The sequence below is a fragment of the Colius striatus genome, chromosome 10, assembly GCF_028858725.1.
Source record: "Colius striatus isolate bColStr4 chromosome 10, bColStr4.1.hap1, whole genome shotgun sequence".
Lineage (NCBI taxonomy): Eukaryota > Metazoa > Chordata > Aves > Coliiformes > Coliidae > Colius > Colius striatus.
The window spans coordinates 12,123,578-12,144,795 of NC_084768.1; the positions used below are offsets into that span (position 1 = coordinate 12,123,578).

Consider the following 21,218-nt stretch of genomic DNA (forward strand, 5'->3'; position numbering starts at 1 on the left):
AGTGTCACTGCCTAAAAATGAAACATGGAGGAACCCAAACACCCTTGAACTGGCAATGAACATGCAGGGAAAAGCTGACACCCAATACAAAGGAAATAATTGAGAGTTTATTCCAGATGGTTCTCCTCATGTTGTATACAAGTAATCAGAATAATCTATCAAATAGACTTGGACTCCGATGATACCTTTTTTTTCTATAATGCATTTTGGTTTTTGCTTCTAACGACCTGTTTAAAAAAAAAAAAAAGTCTGCCACATGAGATGTACAGCACAAACTGCAATCCTTACAAGTTGTAGAAAATATGACTTAAAAAAAGGACGCTATTGGGTAATTCTTATTGTAATTGTTTACACTTATAAAAATGCTTTGGAAGCTTGAAACTGAAACCCTTTGTAATAATTTTGTTCTTCCTACCTCCCTCTTCTGATCTTAAATGCCTTTCTTAGCCCAGGATTATAATAAATGAGAGTGCAGCTGCTAGTTAAAAAACATTTAGAAGACCACAAATGGGTAAACTGTGTGGTTTTAGCAAAAAAACCAAAAGAGCTTCCATGGGTTTCTTTCCAACCACTATAATGCATAGATGGCTCCGGTGCTCACCTGCCAACCTTTGCGGTGTAGCCTTGCTTGAGGTAGCCTTCCAAAAGAATTACTAACACACCCCAACATAAGCTAAAGCTTTGCATCAAAACCATCTCCTCGCATGCCCACTCTCCATTTAACACCAGTGATGATCGACAACATAATACATTTTTTAAAAAGCTTTTGAAGAAACAGCAGGTACAGCGGACAAAGTTCTAAATCTGCACCCCTCAGTGTCCATTGTATGCACATAAATATCTCAGCTATAATACACGTCCAAGATCCGCCCCTAAAAGCCATACTACCATGTAAAGCACAGCCATGCTAACTTCAGGGTACAAACCATAATTCCACATCTACAAAACAAAAGTAGAATTAGTGGCAGTTTATTGCCTCATACAAATTGAACCAACGTTGGCAGCCATGCCAAAAGAATTAAAACATTTTCAGGACATTATGTACAGACTGTACATTTCAGAAACATCTGAACAATAAAAATGCAAGAACAATCTCTGCATTACGAATTAAACTAAACAAATGGTTTGAAACCGTCAATGCATTGGATGGGTTTACAAAGGCACTTCCCTACCCAGAATAGGAAATGACAATCTGCAGCCTAGAGGGAGGTTGGAGAAGAGTGCTCATCAACTACTGCACAATCTCAACTTTAAGAAAAAATAAGCAGGATTTAATCAAACATTTATAGGATTCAATGTGATCCACTTCTGAAAGAGTTCAGACAGTCTCATCTTTGTTTTTCTCTTGCTTCTCTTGGCTCTCTCGTTCTGTGCTTTGGCTCCTGCGACGTTCCTGTCTGTCGGGCTGCTCCTTGCTGTCGCTGTGATCGTGTTTGTGCGAACGCTCTTTGCTCCTGCTCCGCTTCCTCGGCTTCTCTTTGCTGGGACTCTGATCTCGTTTCCTGGACTTCTCAACACTATCTGTTCTTCCTCTGCTTCCACTCCTACTTCGTTTATTTGACTTCTCTTTACTTTCATTTTTATGTTTGCTTGACTTCTCTTTGCTCCTGCTTCTGCTGCGCTTACCTGTGTTCTTACTTCGGCTCCTACTCCTATGCTTCCTTTCCCGGCTTCGACTTCTACTATGTTTTCTCTCTTTTTTGGAATCCCTCTTGTCATCCCGATGTTTCTTGTCATCCTTGTCATCCTTGTGTCTCCTCTCCTCTACATCACTCTTACTTTTCCTTTCTTTTGACCTTTCTCTGGATCGATCCTTTTCCCGCTCACTACCTCTTTCCTTATCATAATCTCTCTCCTTTTTCCTGCTTCGTTCATTTTCTTTCTCTCGCTCCCTATCCCTGTCTCTCCTGTCTCCTTTCCTGTCACGACTCCTACTGCGGCTTCTGTATCTGTCCCTGCTTCTGCTTCGCCTCCGTTCCAGCGTGCGATCGGTACTTCGAGATCTCCGCCTTTCTTTTTCTCTCTCCTTAGCTTCACGTTCTAATCTCTGCCGTTCTCTTTCCCTTTCTAGCTCTCTGTCAAAACTAGATGATCCATGGCCTTCCCGATGATGACTTCTGCTTCTGGATCTTCTGGGAGACCTCCTGGGACTGATGGATCGTCTTGGCGACCTTTGAAAGTAAAAGATACTTAATATGAAACAAGGTTTTAAAGTTAAGGGACCCTCTTTAGTGCCCAATTTACACTTTACCTAAAGAGTCTATACATTTCATCTTAAATACATAGCATTATCTGATTGCTTTCATCCATTAGCAGCCATAAACTGTTTTGCCTGTTGCCTTAAAACCTGTTTCAGTGAAAAGACAACACGTTTCTGCTAGTAAGTAGCTGAATATTGAACTTTGAAAGATTCGTTTTCACAACAACATGTGTATGACCTTGAACGTCTACGTTCCACATGCCGGTCTATTTCTTCCATTCCTTCCTTGCCATCTTTCTTGATTTTTCTAGGTCTGCTTTTAATTTGCTGGTCAATGGTTTTCTGGACTGGCACAGGAATTCTTGGAAACAATGTGGAAAACCATTCAAGCTTAGTGAGGAAGGAACGAAGCATCTCCCCGATGGTCATAACGCAACCCCCACCTGCCTTCACATCCAGGTCCTACAAAATACAAGCAAAAAATATCCTGATGGTCAAAACCGTTCTTCATTGATTTAAAAAAAAAAATGCTGCTACATTACTGCCCTCTTGAAGTCTCATGATTATGAAAGTTTACTTGTCTCATTCTAATACATTTCCTTAGAAAAATTCAACTCTGCACCTTTGGATTCGGCAGTAGGTTACAGATAGGGAACGGGACTTAATATACACGCATGCAGGCAGAGACTAATCCTGCAGCCATCTGGATGGAAAGGGACTGCCGATGCAGAGATTAATGTGCAATCCCCTTACACAGTCTGCTGCTACGCTACGAGATTCTATTTTATTTAAATGCCACAAAGTTGAGAAGTCCTCTCAAACCACATTTAATACTCTGTTTTGTGGATGTACAACTGCGTACCATCATACCCAACCCTGTGGCCTAAATCATTTAAGGACTACATCACTGCCTATCTAAAAATGATCACAGAAAAACCTCTAGTACAAGATGGCATCCTAACAGAGTTGGAAGCAATAGCAAACCAACTGCCATGAAGCAGTGAGGTTTCTGATTTAGAAATATGTAAAAAAATAAATAAATGAACAAATAATTGGAAACGCATAATCCATGATGACCATTGTCTCTGAAAAGGGTCATTACCGCATGAAGGCCTTCTTGCTATGCCCTCTCACAGCTCAGGACATGTTAGTCAGCTATTGTCAGTCCCAAACCTATAGTGCAAGCACACAAGGAAAGTGAGATTTGTTATCTAAACAGGAAGAGAAAATCTAAATGTAAAACTGCTTGCACTCACACACATTTAAGTGTTCAGATATACAGTTTTTCCAAATATAATCGCTGCAGAGATCTAAAGAAGAAAAAAAGGAGTTAAACGTAGCACCTGGAGAGTACGTACAGTCAAACAAAATAAACATAAGAAGCATTTGGAAAAATAACTCTGCATCCTGGGAAGTGTTTTCACAGCAGCATGACAAAAGATGAACTGCTTCCACATAGTTAAGAACTGGAGGGGAAAAAAAAGTCCTGTAGGTTTAAATAATCCCATACATATATAATCTGGCTTCATCCTACTGAGCTCAACCAGGACTGCTACAACATAGAAACAAGCAGCCCCAAGCACTTTTTCCTGTGTAAAACAAAGCTACTGAAAGCAGCTGGGAAAGGAACTCTTAATTCCAAAACTACACTGGCAGATTTTAAACAATAAATGAATGTATGCTGCTAACTCATATCTGCAAGAACTGAAAAGTATAAACAAGAAAAGGTGCTTTGAATAATTAACCATTTAAGGCCTGCACAAGGAATCGCACTTAGGATCAGCTTTATTGCCCTGGGAATCAAGTTGTTTGTGGGATCCTGAAAATGAAGCCACCCCAGACCTCTTCCTCAGTGACAAGACAACTTGGCAGAAGAGGGTTCGTGTCTACCAGCACCACTAGGGGAGAAGGAGGACATCACAGTGATGCAGTCAAGATTTAAATGTTTTGATTTTTGCTACAAAGATACAATAATACAGGTTTACCTGAAGTAACAGCTGTTTCCTTTGCACAGTGTTTTTGGCACTTAGCATGAAATAAGCTGTTCAAAATAAATACACTGCATTGCAGTCAGACACAGGTATAATTAACACTACTTTAAATACAAGCATTCAGACATCATTTGCAACTACAACATTTGAAATATATTGAAGTAGATGCCTACTGTCAGACTGAAGAGGTCAAATGATCCTTCCTGTTCCATTATCAAATCTAGGCTGTCACTAAAAACCTCCTCAATAAATACAATTTGCAATAGCATATGCAGTTTCAGACTGAGAAACCTCACCTACCAACTCCTTATCCGCTTCTCCAGACAGTAAATCAGGACAACGGTACCCAAAGTACTCTGACTGCACACTAACGCACTCTCTTTACTGAGCTACTTCAGAGAGCCGCTCACTAGTTGGTTTTTTTTTTTTGCCCCATTAGCAAAGATATTAAGGTTACTAGAAAGAATGCCACCTTAAGGCTGTCATCAGGCTGTGTGCTTCTACTCTCAGGAAATCCCGGACTTAGTTATTTCAGGACATAAATAACAACTACAGATTTTTGGTAATATTTTCAAACGTGACAGCTGGTTTCTACTAGGTATTTCCAATTCTTCTACAAAAGCACCAATTCCCTCTGCCCTAATAAAAAGAAGCAGAATACAAATTTAACAGTCTTGGGACTTCCTGTAACTAGCTTCATCATTCTTTTTCTAGAAACCTCACCGAAGCCACGCTCACATGGCTTGTCGTGTGCATTCTCATTCAATAAACCTGTTTCACATAGCTTTGCAATACTTGACCCAGTAACACCCTCACCAATGGAAAATGCTGTTAATTTTTTTAAATCTAAGGGAAATAACCCAGACCTCAGCTCAGACCTGCTTCCTTGTCTAATTAAATTAAAAGAACATAACATTGCATTATTAACTACAGAAAATCCTATCAAACAGTGTTTAAACCTAAAGCAGTAACAGGAAAAGAAACAAAAGAAAACAAATTATTACCCTCGCCGACATACCTCTTCATCATCAAGGAAAGATTCAAACCAGTCCCATAGATCTGTAGGTGGCTGTGTGTACCTTCAAATACAAAAATAATGTAACATTTTAATACAGCTTTCCTTACGTTGAATTAGTCACTGGTTGATTATATTGATGCTTACCTAATATACATAAATCCAAGAGCCCTAATATATGGAGAATCTGTATGAGTTATAAGGCCCATCACTTGCTTACGAGTGAGCTTCAGTGTAAATAATTTGTAGAGCAGACAAAAGGCAGTAGACACAATCCCTCCAGTTCCAACACCACGCACCTTCAAAAGAAGAAAAGTTAAGTGTCCACGGAATAAGTCCCAATATTACCCCAAATCTGACAAAGAATATGGGAACTAAGAGAGGATAAAATCTAGATCTACAAACAAGAGTACGTGGGAAAAGTAACACTACCTGCACCCACAGCTCTGGAAGCAAAGGGAATGTATCAACTCCTTGTAATAAGTACTTTTACATCTAGGGATGGAGCCAACATACAAGCAAGTTTTAGCTATGCTTGGGAAATTAATTTACGAGACAGAAAAATTTAAGAAGGCACGTACTTCTACTTACCCCTCCACACATCCCTGTCTGGCCTGCTGTTTTTCTGCTCCCCTTTTCCCATGGTTCAACGTGTGTAACCTGAAGTGAGGGGAAGAAAGAAAATGACAGTTACAAACTCCGTAACATTTCGCTGCCTGTGGAATCCTAATTTAAACAATGGATATCCTAAATCAGTCTTAAGTAGCTTGTATTCTAACAAATTCAAGATCACGTTTGCTTTGTCATTAAAGCGGAGCATTTGGCTTTTGTAATTACCACTTTAAGAAACCACAGCCAAAATCATGAACAAATCTTTAAAAGTAACCCCAGACCAGCACCAAAGCAAGCATCCGTGCTTATTCTATGCTCATATGCTTTCAAATACTTTATGACTAACCCCCATCATTACTATTTTCTGTGGTGACTAAACAACTACCTTTATTTTAACTGCTGCTTAACAAGTTTAATGATACCTGCTGAAGACAGCTATAGAAGTTAAAATCTACAGTCTCGTATTCATAAATCTCATTTATGCAGTGATCTTAGCTACAGATTTCTTTAGAGCATAGTCTGCAATTAAGACAAAGGATGTCCTATCCTTTGTATTAACTTTAGTGTTGTATTTTAATCTAAAAAGCCAGTGTTTTCCCTTGTAGACTGCAGTGTTTTTACATAAAATGGTTCCTAAGTATGAGTAAAACTTGTCCACAGTTCAAACCGTTTGAGATGTATTTAGTCATGAGTGCAAGAACATAGTTAACGAATACCTGCAAGAGCCATAAACAAGTTAAGAACCATAAAAACAGCCTAAGCTACATTTAAAGTTGTGAATTTCAGAGAAATAACATCTAGGTCCGTGAATATTTCCAATACATATGGACTTAAAAAAAGTAAGTAGAATGAAGACAAAGAAGAGACAATGGAGTTACACTGGACTGAGGATAAGAGTCTGCAGCCAAGTTATGCTGTAGTTCACAAATTAAGATTCTTTAATAATACATGAAACGAGACTAATTCTGTACACAATCACACAACAACAGACAAACTAACAGCTAACACTAACAGCTGACGTTACTCGACTGCTGTGGTCTGGGGGTTAGGTTTTTACCGTTGCTGTCCTATCCAAATAAGAAACAAGAGAGATGCCAATGCCATAGAATACCAAGTCTATTGTGACTTCCTGTGTTATTAGCATCAGAGGAAAAGTTCATTAACACTACAAACTACATGAACACTCCACACCCTTCTGATTATTTACAGCTTTGCCTCTTACAGGAAACTTTAACTATTTCATAGTCAAATAATTGATTATGACACTATCACTACAACAGTCTTCAACTTTTGAAGCGAGTTAAGTCTACTGGCCACAATCAATCTAAACATGCTGGTTTTTAACAGGTATCAACTAAAAATACCAAAGCCCCGAAAACAGTACTCATTTTAGAGAGAAAAAAAAAGAAAAGAGCATTTAAAGCTTTGATCCTACAAGAGGACAAGCACAGGATGCTAAAATCAGGGATAAAGAAAGAGGAAGTCATCTACTTTGCAGAAACAGAACAGAAAATGGAGACCAGATTTACAAGTGAATTAATTCAAATATTTAGACAGAATCCGTATCTTCAAAGACAGTCCCTACCACTAGCTGCCTGTGGGATTTAAGGTCATCTTTCCTGCTACTTCAGCACCTAATGTTGTTATAAATTTTTCAAATGAGGCCCTACATTTGGTTCCCAAAGAAAGACAAATCCACATTAAAAAAAAGCCATCTATGGTGGATATTACATTCATTAAAAAAAACCCCAAAACAGTAATCTGTCAGGAATCTTACCATTCAAATCTGCTGAACACCAATGAAGTACCTGAACCATCAGATTATTTTCTCTCTCACATCTACTACTCCTAAGTATTTAAGTGGCTGAGTTTATACTTTATTTAGGACACAGTTTTAAGTCTGAGTAACTGTCAAATTCAGTAAACAAACTTTATTTAAACTGGATTAATGAGCAGATAGTTAATGGTATGTCCAAATTCTCCCTCACTCGAAGATTAAGCCACTTGTGGAACAAAACACTAAGGCAAACAAAATATCCAACCTACTGCAGCTGAGCTCCACCAACACTAAGATGATGAATCATATTAAATGCTTTTACTACATCTGACAGGCCCATGTAAAAAACAGCAAGCTCTCAAATCTTCCAAAAATTTTTTTTACATATTTTTCTCAAAATACTTCTGTGGAGTTATTTTTTGCAATTAAAATGCCCCAATTAACTTGAAATGAGACAAAAAGGCTACACTCAAGCGTTACTTAATTTCCACCATATTGAAACCCATCAACTGACACAGTGCGTTATCAAACAGAGGCAACTCACCCGAGAAAATATCTCAATAACCACCAAAGTACAGCTGGCTGGTGACAGCAGTCTGAATTACCTAAGTTTTGCTCTCATTATCAGAACAAAGAATGTGGCTGTGTCGATGAGCATTAATTATGCATACCTCTACCTGGGAGACTGGCTTGATGGAAGCCTCGCTGCAAAACTGATTCAATCCTGCTAACAAAACAAGAACTGAGACATGGGTGCACTGAAACAGTTATCTACAGCACATGCTACCTGAGCTGGTTTTTGATGGAATGTGGAAGGGAGAGTGCTAACTGAAAAAAGAGGCCACATGCAAACTCTTTCTCAAACCTACAGTCACCACTATACCTTTTGCGCAGCTAGATGGTGTGCTGGCAGCTCCCAGACTGCAGGCAGTGCTCGCGGCTGAAGTAGTGTGCAGATCGGGTCTCCCCCCTGCTCTCTCCGGCTGAGCGCACAGTCCTTAGACGGCCATTTCATCCCCGCTACCCTGGCTCACCCTGCCCATTTCACAACTTACAACTCTGCACGTCCAACTCAGACGCGAAACACGTTTGTTTTTTAAGAAAAAAGAAGGCGGCACGTTGGATTCCCCCAATTAAGCAATAAAGAAGTTTGCTCCCATCCCATACCGCACGCGACGGGAGGCACGACAGAATCGGCCTCCCTCAAAGCCTTCTCCCTTCCCAAAGGGCCGGCGCGGGGAGGGGTGGGCCAGGCGCCAGCGCAGCCCCGGCAGTGCGCGGCGCCCAGGGCGCGGCCCGCAGCCTCACCTTAAAGTAGATCTCGTCTACCACTTCATGGTAAGTCTTGAGTTCGTAGAGCTGCACCTTGAAGTAAGGCGACGAGAGGATGTTGGTGAGGATCATGGGGTTCAGGTTCATGGTCTTCTCGTTGCCCCAGAGCGGCAGCACGTTGCCCTGCTTGCCGGAGGCCGCCGGCTTGGGGGCTCCGCTCTGCAGCTGCTGCTGGGCCGGCGGGACGGCGCCGGGCTGGTGCTGGGCCGCCTGCTGCCCCTGGCAGTTCCCGGCGCCCACGGCGGGGCTGTTGTTGGCCATAGCGGCTCGGAGCCCGCAGCTGGCGACGGCGCGGGGCCTGCGGGGCGGACGCGCGGCCGCGCCACAACACACGGAGCGGAGCGCGAGCGGGCGACCGGGCCGGGCGCTGCCTCCGCCAACCGCCCACAAGATGGCGGCCTCGGCGGAAGTGACGTCTGGGCCTTCCGGGGCCGCGACGGCCAATGGCCGCGGGGGAGCGCGGCGGTGGAGGGCGGGTGCAGACGCGGCGCGCGGGGGCCGTTTCCCGCCGCCGGCTGCCTGTCGTCTGGGTCCTTCTGCTCTTCACGTGCCGCCTCACGGAGCCATCTCACCGCCAGCTCTCTCCTTTGGCTTCTGCGTGCCTGGGGAATGGCTCGTTCTGTATCCCGGCTTCTCAGCCGCGGCGCTGCCTCGAGCCGGGCGGCGCCTCACGGCCCGGCCGCGGGGATCTCCCGCCCGGGGAAGGCGAGGAGGCCCTGCGAGGCTGCGGGCGACAGTCCCTGTAACGTGAGATGCCAAGCCAGCCACTCAGCAGGCTCTGAAATGGGTCCGCGGGTGTTGTTGGTTCCCTCTGCCGTGGGCAATGAGGCCAGGGCACAGCAGACTGGGAAGCGTCAGCCTGCTCTGCATCCGCCTCAGCAGAGACGCCGAGAAGTAACCACGGAGTTTTCGTGTGTGGGCACCTCGGAGGAAGACGTGTGTATTGATGGCTGGACGGCCAGGATACATCACTTGTAACTACTGCTGGTTCTGAGATCTGCTCCTTTGGCGGAGACCTGGCAGAGCAGAGCAGCTTCTGAGAATCTTGCCATGCACTGAGAAAACAAGAACTGCTACCCGATTCAAGCTGAGCACCTCCTGAAATCAGTAGTACTGCATACAGACTGGGACAGTCAGAGTTAGGCTAATGTGTTTGAAAGCTAACTGCTGGATTTAAGGAAGGAACTGTGCACATTTAACAAGAAACAGAAACAAGAAAATCCTCCAGTGTTGCCTGAAATACATCTGATAAATGGACTTGAATTTTCAGGTTACATTGAACTTATTATTCAAAAGTTTCCAACGGAGTTTGAATTGCATGCTTTTGTTTGCAGAAGCAAAAAAACCCCTCAACCCTAGTTATGTACTTCGGTGTCATGGTTTAACCTGAAGTAGAAAAGGGAGACTGAATACACGACTTGGAGGAACTGCTAAGAGAGTCTAAACATAATGTGACTGAACAAAAAAAACCCAACTGTAAGTCCACCAAAGTTAGTGCAAACTGGGCACAGTGGGACAAAATCAATTCAGTTTTAGACAGACAGAAGGGCTCCACATTGCTGAACGTGTCAGGAAATGGGTACAGGCAGAAGTTAATATAGGAGCATACATGGAAATAGCATCTCTGCCTATGGGCTACTAAAAACTAGCTTAGATTTTAATTTTAAAATGAGACAAATACTGGTGGAAGTAACATTGAAATACTTTACTCTTCGTTACACAATGAAAACCTGATAAATGGTGATTTGTCTTCGTTGCTCTGGCCCTTTAATGTACCTTAGAGCTTATACTGTAACAGAAAAGCATTCTTATCAGGGCCCTGACAGTTAACAGTTTCTCTAAACTGCCTGTTCTGCTATCTTGGCTCTTCACTCCCCTTTTCTGGGAATCACTTCACCAGGCTCCCTTTGGCCTCTTCTTCCCATCTGGATTATTTCCAAAGATGCTGACAACACTTTCATTACTTATCACCTGACTGTACCATCTTGACGTGGTAAATACCCATTCAACAAAATCCTATGAAAGTAAAGAAATAATCACAAAAATAACTCTAAGAACATGTCTTCGTAGCAGTGAAGTAATCTTGTTCTGGAGACAGCTACACCAGTAACTTTTCTTTGGGGCTGAGTGGGTTGTGGTGGTGGTTGTTGTTTAGGGTGCCATTTGAGCACTTCATTTGTTGTACATAATCCCTTCAAGACAGCCTGTATTGCTGCTATAATTTTTATTACCCAAACTGTGTTTTCTTGCATTTAACTTTTCCTCTTGGAGTTTTCAGTCAGTATGTTCCAAACCTCAGTGGTTTTTCCTCTGTATAACATTTTTGTACTTATGCAGACCTTCTTTGGTGTTGACGCTGAAACCTTTGATACAGCTGCAACCTACAAATCCTTTTTGAATCCTATTGAATAATGCATAGAGCTAACCTGCTGTTAGCTACATATGCTCAGTCTAGGCCACATCCTGAAAAACTTCAAATGTCAGCCAAGGCTCAAGTTTAAACTATCACAGGCAGCTATCAACATACACATTTCTAGTATTTTCTGCAAACTCAACCAAAAAGCATCGAATTATGGTCTCATTTAATTAACAATTCTTCTTTCCCCTTACTGCTACTATAATCCTTCCTCCATGTCCCTGGCATACTAGCTCTGCCAGCCTTTTTACACAGCAGACCCACCCTATCCATCAAGCAAAACACTTTCCATTCTTGCGAGCAGAAAAAAAAGTAACAGGAAATTTGGAGCCACATTTTCCTTTCTACTTGTACTGTGCATCTGCTTTGAGATACAAGTCTTGCCCCTGTGTGGAAGATACTTCATGAAATCCTGTAGAAAACGGGTTTTGTTTTTGTAGTCTCTGCCTTGCTCAAGCTGTGAGACCTATTGAAGTGTACGGTTCAACCAGTGCAATAGTTTTCTTTCCTAGGGAATAGCAAACACGTATGCAAGTGCAGGAGCAGTACCGAGTCGTGCAGAACCCCTAAATGCAATAGTGTGAGGAGTAGCGGGATTTTGGTATAAAAATTACCAGTCGCTTTTCAATTACACAGAGGGAGGCTGGCACAGGTAAATACACCAGGCGGACGCTTGGATGTTCTCTCGCCATGCGTTAGAGGCGTACAGGACATGCCCCTCCCCGAAAGGATGTAACAATATTTCCTGTCGGGGCGTCGAGGCTGCGGGAGCTCGGGCTGGCGGCGAGCGGCACGCACACCCCTTCCCTTCCCTTTCCTTCCCTTCCCGCCGCTGCCGCAGCGCGGCGCCAGGGGCGGCGGTTGCACGCGCGAGGCGGGTGGTCAGCGGGAGCGAGAGAAAATGGCGGGAGAAGGGCGGAGGGTACCGACGGAAAGGGCAGGGGGGTGGCGTGAGGAAACGGTCGTCCCGTTGCCGGGAGCGGCCAGTGCGGTGCCGCCGTGCTCTGGTGGGAGAGAGCTGGTGCCGGTAGCGGGCCGGGGCAGGGCTGGGCTGGGCCAGCGCGACGGGGCTGAGGCGGCCCTCGCTCGGGACGTGAGGGCTGAGGCAGCCACGGGCTGGGGCCCATCCCGCGGGCCAGGAGCGTGTGGGGATCTGGAGGTGCGTGCCTCGGGGCTAGCAGGGGAGGTTCAGGCTGGATATGAGGAGGATTTTCTGTTTTGAAAGAGTTGTCAGGCATTGGAAAGGGCTGCTCAGGGAGGTGCTGGAGTCACTGCTCTTGGAGGGGTTTCAGAGAGGGGTGGATGTTGTGCTGAGGGAAGTGGTCTAGTGGTTGTTAGGGCTGGGACAAAGGCTGCAGTCCGTGAGCTTAAAGGTCTCTTAAAGCCAAAACTTTTGTGGTGGGGGAGTCCAAAAGATTCACTTGGCTCCTGAGAAGGTGGATGGCTGGGCTTCCAAGTATTGAGCCTATTTCCTGATTTTGTACATACATATAAATACATACTTACACTTGTGTATAAAAGACCTTGTGGGGTGGTCAAGTTGCCAGCAGCCTTGGCCCAGCTGCTTTGGTTGTGCTCATAGTGAGCCCCGGGAAGATCACTCAGGAAAGCCAAATGCACACAGGACCACGTTTCTTCACTTACCCAATTCCAGTGGAATTTGTGCATCATTCATTAGGGCCTTGTTTTAAGGTTTAGTGGGGATATTTCTTGTTAAATGCTTATGTGTGCTAAAATACAGTTTTTAATAAAAAGCAGGAGAGTTGGGAATGTGCTAATAGTTATGACTAATGCCATATTGAATCATGTTAGTTGACTTAAAAAGCAGCCACTAATAATAAGGTTTAGACTAAGGCCTAGAAAAACACTTCGTCTTGCACAGTATGTCAGTTATTCAGTTTATTTTCTGCTGGTTTTTATAGTATAGAGATTTTCTTGAGCCATACGTACACAAATGTAGATATAAAAACATCTGGATTGTAAAATAAGGCAAATGATGGTGAGACAAGAAATCAGACACCTGATTGAGAAGTTGTTTTTACATTCTAGCCAGAAAAGCTGAAGGGGGTTAAATGTGTTGCGGGTGTACTGTACTATGTAGATGTACTGGACTGAGAGTAACAAATGATGAAACTCGCCTTTTTATGATTGTACATTATTCATAGATGTTTATTAAAAGGTTATTTACATCATTATATGTGTAGGGAGCAGCTAGTTGCTAATTCCTATGTTTTTGTCATTCTCCAAATAGAACTAGGATCAGGTCTACCGCTGTTCAATTATGAATTGAACACCACTGAAAACAGCAATCTCTGCAATTTGCTATGTTATAAATATCTTAAATTTTGTTTTCTGAACTTTTTTTTTATTTTAGCATTATAAAAAAACTATGGATAAGAACTTTCAAGAACAGTTTGCAGGTGTCATTAAATTTACTCCTCCTCTGTACAAGCAACGCTACCAGTTCGTTAAAGATTTAGTGGAGAAATACAAACCTAAGAAGGTTGGTATGTTTTGTCTTTATAGGTTATAAATTTGTGAAATGAAAATGTAGGCATCTCAGGAAGACAGAAAATGTGTAGCTAACCTGCTGAGCTCATTACCAAACAACAGGAGTGGAGAAGCTGTTATTAAAACTGAATTACCTTAGCAGACGCTTGATGATCATGCTTTGGTTTTCAGGGGTGCATATAGTTCATGTTAATTGATAAAAGGAGGGGGACATCTAAACCAGAAAAATACTGTAGCCTATTTTGGAGAGTAGGTGGCATTTTGGCTTAAATTTCATGATTTAATGCAGAGAATTTTGATTCAGGCTGCATCATCATAGCTTGGTTATACTTTCTAGAACTGTTAGTTCTGCATACAGCATTAGGTTTGCCTCATCTTTCACATGGATGTTCTCAGATGAGAAGTGACATTAAGAGTGTGGGATTATGTGAGGCTAATTGTCCTCCACTTCCTTAAGGTCTTGTTGCCCCTGCTCCCCCAATACACCAGTCCTCTTGTTTCGGTGCTCACTTTGAAAAACTAAATTTAAGTGATGTAAAGTAGTCTGCTCTTTTCTAATATCTCTTCTCCCCCACTGTCCCCTCCCAGCACCTCCTCCTAAAATGCAAAAAGATGAGAAATACCTTTGCCTGTGTTGTTTAACTCTGAAGGTGACTTTAATGTTTCAGGCAGCATGCAAGAAATTGATGAGAAATGCACTTGCAGTGCTCTCAGGTACTTCTAGTAGATAATAAAAATCTAATCCAGTTCATGAGGTCTCAGCACAGTAAACTGCTTTAAATAGAACATATTCAGGAGTGTTGCATCTGCATTTAAACATGTTAGTGTTCTGATTTATGATGTAAAATGGCGCTGGGGCTGTGTACAAACTCTCTGTTTTCCCATGGGATAGAGGTAAATTGAATAGAAACAATGCAGAATTTTCACACTGAGAACTGAGCAGGGTGCTTCAATCTTGACTTAGCATAGGAAGGAGTAGTGGGGTCTGGTTTGTATACTGAACAACTACTTAAGCATACAGGAAAGAATAACTGTTACGTAATTGACTTAGTGTTCTGAATACTCCCAGCCTTCCCCACTTAAACATTAGACCAGGCTTGGATGCTGGTGAGCCTGTTTTCAGTGTTTTGAATGAAGAGTAGTCCAGTGTAAAACAGTGGTGAATGTGAAATTTGCTACAGTTTTAATACTTAAAATCACATCTTACCATTACTTGAGGGAATGTATCTTCATGTGAAATTATCCAGAATCAGTGTTCTACCTGTACTTAGCTGTATATAGCTGTAAAAACAAAGGCTAGTCTGTTTAAAACATCTTGTAGGATCTTCCTATATGTTGTCAAAAAGGGTTTTCAAATCCATGTCTGTCCTGCTTTCAACTGTAAATTTTAATTATGATTGTGAAAGGTTATATTTTATCATTAAAGAAAAGTCCTTTGGACATAAATATAACATTTTTTTCTTTCATGAAAGTCTCTGAAATTGCTTAGATATATGTAGCATTTACACATTGTTTGATTTCTAATTTACAGGTGGCAGATTTAGGATGTGCTGACTGCACTCTTCTCTGGATGCTGAAATACTGCAGTTGCATTGAAGTGTTAGCTGGGCTAGACAGCTGTGCAAGTGTAATGAAAGAAAAAATGTAAGCTCTTGCATTGTGTTAATTTAAGGTCTCTATTTGGCTTGACCAAGTGACAAGTTACATCGTTTCTTGTAAACAATTTCAAAATGAGGGTAAATGCAGAAATACCAGCTTGGCAAATGAAGAGCTGTCCATTGGTGCTAATTAGTTAGATTGCCTCTGTGTCTGGGGACTACTGGTCTGCAAATGCCCATAACATCACGTCACATAACAAACGTCCATGTGGTGGAATGGCCTCAAAGGTCTGTACACCAGGGAAACACACTGTAAAGGTGCTAATACCTTGTATTAGTGGTATCTGCTTGTGCTCATACATGATGCTGCTGTGTGTGGCACGCAAATCTGATCTTGTTGAAATGTGCATGTAACTTTCTTAGTCGCCACAGCGGGGACTTGGTTCCTGTTAATTTTTTTTAAGTGGGAAGGTTAGCTCAGACTTCTTTGTGTATGTGGCTTAGAAGACTATAAAATGTGAAATTTATATGGTTTTTGAAGCATGGGTCAGACTGATGAGGAACATCAAAAGTTTCAATCATTAATATGATTTCAATTAATATGCAGCATCTAAATGCTGACATAATCACTTGCACTTTCTCAAGAATGAAGTAGGCTTTTATTATATTTAATGTTTATTGTGTGTTTTGTCTGATGCAGTATCTCAGAATGAAATTTGCATGTACATCTTAGCTCTCAGTCTATTTTATTTGCAGGAAAAATAGGCTGATATGCTTGCCCAATAACTTCCCCTAAAGCCCCGTCAAACATGTCTAAGCCAGACTGTGTATCTAGAGTTGAGCTACTATCAGAAGTTAAAAGCAGTTTCCCAAGTGGCTTGAGAATATGGTGGAAATTTTGTAAACGTGAAGGACAACTGGATTAACTGCTTCACATCTTCTGTCCTATTGTAGGTAGTCACGGAAAGTGTTTGTGTTAGAAATGCTTCTCTTTTTCATCCCTATAGAGTATTTAACCTTTTTGAAGACTCATGAGGTATTTATATAGGGTGCTAGCCAGTACAGTTAAGTGCACTGCTTACCTTGTCCTAAGGTCCTTTCTGTGACACTGTGGTTTTAATACTTTTGTAGGTATAAGTTGTCTCCTCTTCCTGTTGATTATTTGCAGCCAGCTCAAAGGTCCTTAACTATTACCTTGCATCACGGTTCAGTTGCCTGTAAAGATCCTTGCATGCTTGGTTTTGATTTGGTAACGTGTATCGAACTGTGAGTATTAGGCCAACATCCTACATTTTTTAAGTTTGTTATGGTTCCATTTGTAATTTTGTCCATATTCTAAACAGACTGGATCAAACCTCTCAAGTAGAAGAATAGCAGAATGTATCATCTTCTAACTTGTGCTTAAATTAACCATATCAACAAATTCAAGAGGTGCTAGCTTATAGTGGGGAAAAAAGATAGTGCTGAGAATGTACAAAATGCAAGAGGAAATTGTCTCTCATACCTCTAAGCTCCTACTCAGCCACAGTGCCAATGCTAATATTGCAGAGCTAAGCTTAAAATTACCAGGTACAGATCTGGGTTTGGAGGTTTTTGACTGATGGTTAAGCAGATTAAAATGCAGCAGAGTGTTTTTAACATGTCATAAGCTTATCCTTTACAGAATTGAACACCTGGAAGAATCAGAACTGAATAAGTTTCCTGAAGTAGTGTTTGGTTTCATGTCTCCAAGCATAGTTGTGATCAGTACTCCAAACTCTGATTTTAACCCTTTGCTTAAGGGAGTGACATTATTCAGGCACCCGGACCACAAATTTGAATGGAATCAAGTGCAATTTCAAAGCTGGTAAGTTTACTGAACATTGTATGCAGATAACTTTGAGTGTTCAGTAATATGAGAAAGAAAAAACTTTCAAGAGCTATTTGTGTATGTGGTCTGGTATCAGTGGAGTTTCACATGGTTAATCTAGTGAAAGATTTCTTTGCTATTATGAATAGTTAAGTGTGCTCTATGGATTTTGCATTTTATGATGGTTGTTCAGTTGGCTTGCTTTTACTGTAACTGGTCTGCAAAAAATACTTAGAGCTTCTACTTTCTATAAGTTAATTTAGATTCTTCTGGACATACGTGAGGTAAAAATGTCGATGTCACTGAAGGAATGGTATTTTTGGGGATACAAACTTTATGACTTTATGTTGTGAAATATAAATATTGCAATATTCTTTAAAATATGGGAACTATTGATTTATTTTACTACTTTTTAGTGCAGAATGAACCAAGTATGAGTGCCATTTTACTTCCTTGCTCTATCACTGTTTTTCACATTGGCTTATGTACAGTGCTACATGACAGGTTTTCGATTGGATGTTGTGTACATTGTTGTAACCTTGATTAGGTAGAATTTACTTTTTATACATTTACAATAAACATCACCTTTTCCTATTAATTGGTCTGTTGTGGTTTTGAGATGTGTATGTTTTTTGTGGTCTATTCTCAAATAATTTTGATCTCTAAAATGTCTAGGTTTTAGCTCCTTTTCAGTGCATTTAAGACAATGAGTAAGCAACTGTGAACATGCATACACTGCAGGTATTTTTGTAATAACAGTAATGTTTAGTTGCTGAAATGACCAATATTAAGTGATTCAGACTGTCGTAGGTATACGATTAAAGCTCCGATTCAACAAATTTTGACAGTTCTTAACTTCAGATATGTATTATTAGAGCAATTATGCTCAAGCATTCATTGGCTCTGAGTCTTGCTTCTGTTAGAGAATATGTCTGCATCTCGTTAAAAGATGAGGATATAGTGTGATTGGAATAACTCCTCTTTCTTAGGGCACTGGAGACTGCTGCACGTTACAATTACTCAGTGGAATTTACTGGTGTAGGGCTCCCACCAACAGGAATGGAGAAAGTTGGGTTCTGCACTCAAATAGCTGTGTTTGTTAGAAAATATTCTGAAACCAGTGAATCTGCTCAGTTGGAGAAACCCTTGGAAGCAGTTTACAAAACAGTGAGTATTTGCTATCCAATCTTAGCTCTGATTGACACACACCACCTGATCAAAAGACTCTTAGGAGTCCTTAAATTATTTCAGTAAATGTATTTGAATATTTCACTTCTTTATTTAAAGATACATGTGTATCTTCAAGTGACTTGTGACCTGAAGTGAAATATAAAGTGAATTTATGGAAATATCTTTTGTCTTTGCAAAGCTATAAAAACATTCTATACCATTGAAATTTCACCTGTCATCTGCTACTCTTAATGGAATTGAGAATCGCTCTTTAATGCTCAACAAACTAGGAAATAGGTCTCACTGACTTGACATCTCACTTTGCTTTCATCAGTATCCTTTGAATTTAAACAAGAGTGTTATATCTCATGTGTCCTATAAAAACTGGACTGTTACATTAATTTTTATTATATAGCTAATTCATGGGTATAAGTCAACATTTCAAGATGTAATCAGGAAGTAAGGAGAAATAATCATAGACTGTGGAGCGTCAGTGGTAGTGTGTTGGTGTGGTTGCTAGTAAACTGGTGGGAATGAGATTGCTTGCCTTCCTTGATTGTCTTGGAGCATAGCTCAGTGCAGAACACACTACAAGTTCCTAGATTTTGATGATACATCCTGGTTTATGTTTTAGCATTCTCTGCATCTTTGAGAGCATACTTAATGTTTTACTCTGAAAAAGTCAGACACAGTTGCAGTCCTCATTTCCAAATGACAGTTCAGAAGCAGTTTAGAATCTACATAGCTATGGAACTGTCACTGGAGCCTCATGATGGAAAATAAGAGAATTATTAAAAATAATTGGAGAATTGCAGGGCTTCACCTTGCCTGGTGTACAAGTATAGCTTGGAGATATAAACTTGATGGTTTTAAATTCTGTTAACTTACCCAGTTGCCATTGTACTTGTAATACTTAAGTCATATTATCTAGTTTTTGTTATCTGAAGATGATTAATAAGCAAAATGGGATTGAATAAAAAATTAGGTCCACATTTTAGAAGCTTTTTTGACAAGCAGATGTTAAAATCTGAGCCTATGATAATAACAAACATTTTATGTTTTCTTTTATGTTGTAAAGGTGTTCAAAGCAGTGTACCCGAGTCTTAAAGATGAGAGGTACCTGCAGAATGCAGTGGTCAGTGAAGTTATTTTCACTATACAAATCATTAAGCAAAATCTGCTGGACTGCTTAATGTCAGAACATAAGGAGTGTAATGATGATCCTACTGAGAGAAAATCCAAATTCCATCCTTCAATGAACCGTTTTTCAGAAGACCTTCGAAAACTGGTTGTGGAAAAAAGCTTGGAATCATTTGTCAATGGAAATGTGGCTTACATCCCTCTTGCAACCATCTTTTCTTTTCCCAAAGTGAATCGCCTTTGTGGTACCTTTGAGAAGTTATGCAAGCTTATTGCTGGCAAGGTCACACTAAGCAGTGATGGTTCTGCTGTGGTCTTTAATATTGAACATTAATAGAATTAGATCACAGATTTCTGATACAAGATTCAGTTGAAGTAATGACATTTTTTTAGTAGATGTCAAATGGTATGAACTAGAACCAGAAAAATTCTCTAAACCTTCCAGCATTTAGCCATTATTACCTCTCTCACTGAGCAGGTGAGTGCTTCTGACAAAGACCATAGTAACTCAAACAGTTTTGAACCAGAGTATCGGGCTAAAATGAAATAATTGATTCCTATGAAGAAATATTTTAAGTATTTACTTGCTTTCTGTTACCATACTGTCTCACGACTAGATGCTTTTTGGTAATCTTCTGTTAGCTCCAAAGATAGTTGATGGCAACACAGAACTATGTTGCATTGAATAAGTCAGACATAGGTTATGGGCAAGTTTTTTCCTAATAGAGTAACATTTTTAGGTGCCTTTTTCAAGATAAGTACATATTCAGCTTTTATAAAAACTAAATACTGTTCCAAATAAACTGGAATATGCCACAAACATTTATAACTCAGTAAATGCAATACTGGGAAAGACTGCCATGATGTTGGATGTAAGGTGAGGAAAAAATAAAGGTAGATTTAGCCCTGTTGTTTTATCCAGTTTCTTGATGACTACTGCTTGGGAAAGAACTTCCATCTTCTAACTCTGAATCTAAATTGAAACTGGTATCTTTGACTATTCTGTTTTTGAAAAAAAAAAAAGTTTAAGGCCCCCCTGTGAATTTTATTTTAACTCCACCCTGTGATTGTGAATGCTCTCCTGGCCTCAGGGTGCTTCTGAAGATTTTTCTGTGTTTTCCAAAATATGTCTTGACAATACATTAGGCAGAAATGAAAATCAAAAGTGTCAGAGACAGTTGAACTTATTCACTTGGCCACGATGACTTTTTCTTACACAGAGCTGAATTACAAGTGTAAATACACAGTAAGCAAGTGTTAGAGGATAGGCTCACAAAGACAGGAATTTTCAAGGATGCACAAGATTGCCCTGTTCATAAAGGATTAATGAAGCAAGAACACTGCAGTTCATTTTAAGTTTCTTTGTGTAACATAATTTCTTAAATTACTAACTTTAATATCTCAACTGAGTATTATGAGTGAAGAGGTGATTAACCACAAGGACTGTGTATGTTTCTCACTGTCTTTGGCAGCTTTGAATGAGCTGATATTGTCAGAACTCAATTCATGTTTGTGAAACATGAAAGTTTCACAACTTTTTGAAAACTAAAAGTTCTGTGTGAGGGATGACTGTTTCGTAAAGAAGCTGACTGCATTCTGCTGTCAGC

General features: G+C 40.7%; 2 protein-coding genes across 5 annotated transcripts; one reads left to right on the forward strand and one right to left on the reverse strand.

Moving 5' to 3' along the window:
- Positions 1–85: 85 nt before the first annotated feature.
- Positions 86–9,316, reverse strand: PRPF38B (pre-mRNA processing factor 38B). Of its 2 annotated transcripts, none has more exons than XM_062003792.1 (6): positions 8,904–9,316; positions 5,798–5,866; positions 5,354–5,505; positions 5,210–5,270; positions 2,439–2,662; positions 86–2,171 (listed from the first exon to the last, which is right to left on the reverse strand). In XM_062003792.1, exons 1-6 carry the CDS (start codon positions 9,186–9,188, stop codon positions 1,319–1,321), a joined length of 1,644 nt encoding a protein of 547 aa, XP_061859776.1. In that variant the 5' UTR covers positions 9,189–9,316; the 3' UTR covers positions 86–1,318. The 2 variants fall into 2 exon arrangements, with proteins under 2 accessions (XP_061859776.1, XP_061859777.1); XM_062003793.1 differs by lacking the exon at positions 8,904–9,316 and adding an exon at positions 8,479–8,838.
- Positions 9,317–9,406: 90 nt separating this feature from the next.
- HENMT1 (HEN methyltransferase 1) lies at positions 9,407–20,544 on the forward strand. 3 transcript variants are annotated; one of them, XM_062003783.1, is made up of 7 exons: positions 9,407–10,403; positions 13,718–13,846; positions 15,386–15,498; positions 16,584–16,718; positions 17,116–17,298; positions 18,291–18,468; positions 19,550–20,544. In XM_062003783.1, exons 2-7 carry the CDS (start codon positions 13,733–13,735, stop codon positions 19,943–19,945), a joined length of 1,119 nt encoding a protein of 372 aa, XP_061859767.1. In that variant the 5' UTR covers positions 9,407–10,403; positions 13,718–13,732; the 3' UTR covers positions 19,946–20,544. The 3 variants fall into 3 exon arrangements, with proteins under 3 accessions (XP_061859767.1, XP_061859766.1, XP_061859768.1); XM_062003782.1 differs by lacking the exon at positions 9,407–10,403 and adding an exon at positions 12,313–12,502; XM_062003784.1 differs by lacking the exons at positions 9,407–10,403; positions 16,584–16,718 and adding an exon at positions 12,313–12,502.
- The last annotated feature ends 674 nt before the right edge of the window (positions 20,545–21,218 follow it).

Bases quoted from the DNA above. Each gene is read 5' to 3' on its own strand.
- PRPF38B (XM_062003792.1), bottom strand. From the start codon at position 9,188: ATGGCCAACAACAGCCCCGCCGTGGGCGCCGGGAACTGCCAGGGGCAG. The intron at 2,663-5,209 runs GTATGTCGGCGA...TGTATTTTGTAG, and splicing joins CTTTCCTTGATGATGAAGAG to GACCTGGATGTGAAGGCAGG. The intron at 2,172-2,438 runs GTCATACACATG...TTACTTTCAAAG, and splicing joins GTGGAACGTAGACGTTCAAG to GTCGCCAAGACGATCCATCA.
- HENMT1 (XM_062003783.1), top strand. From the start codon at position 13,733: ATGGATAAGAACTTTCAAGAACAGTTTGCAGGTGTCATTAAATTTACT. The intron at 15,499-16,583 runs GTAAGCTCTTGC...ATACTTTTGTAG, and splicing joins AGTGTAATGAAAGAAAAAAT to GTATAAGTTGTCTCCTCTTC. The intron at 18,469-19,549 runs GTGAGTATTTGC...TATGTTGTAAAG, and splicing joins TGGAAGCAGTTTACAAAACA to GTGTTCAAAGCAGTGTACCC.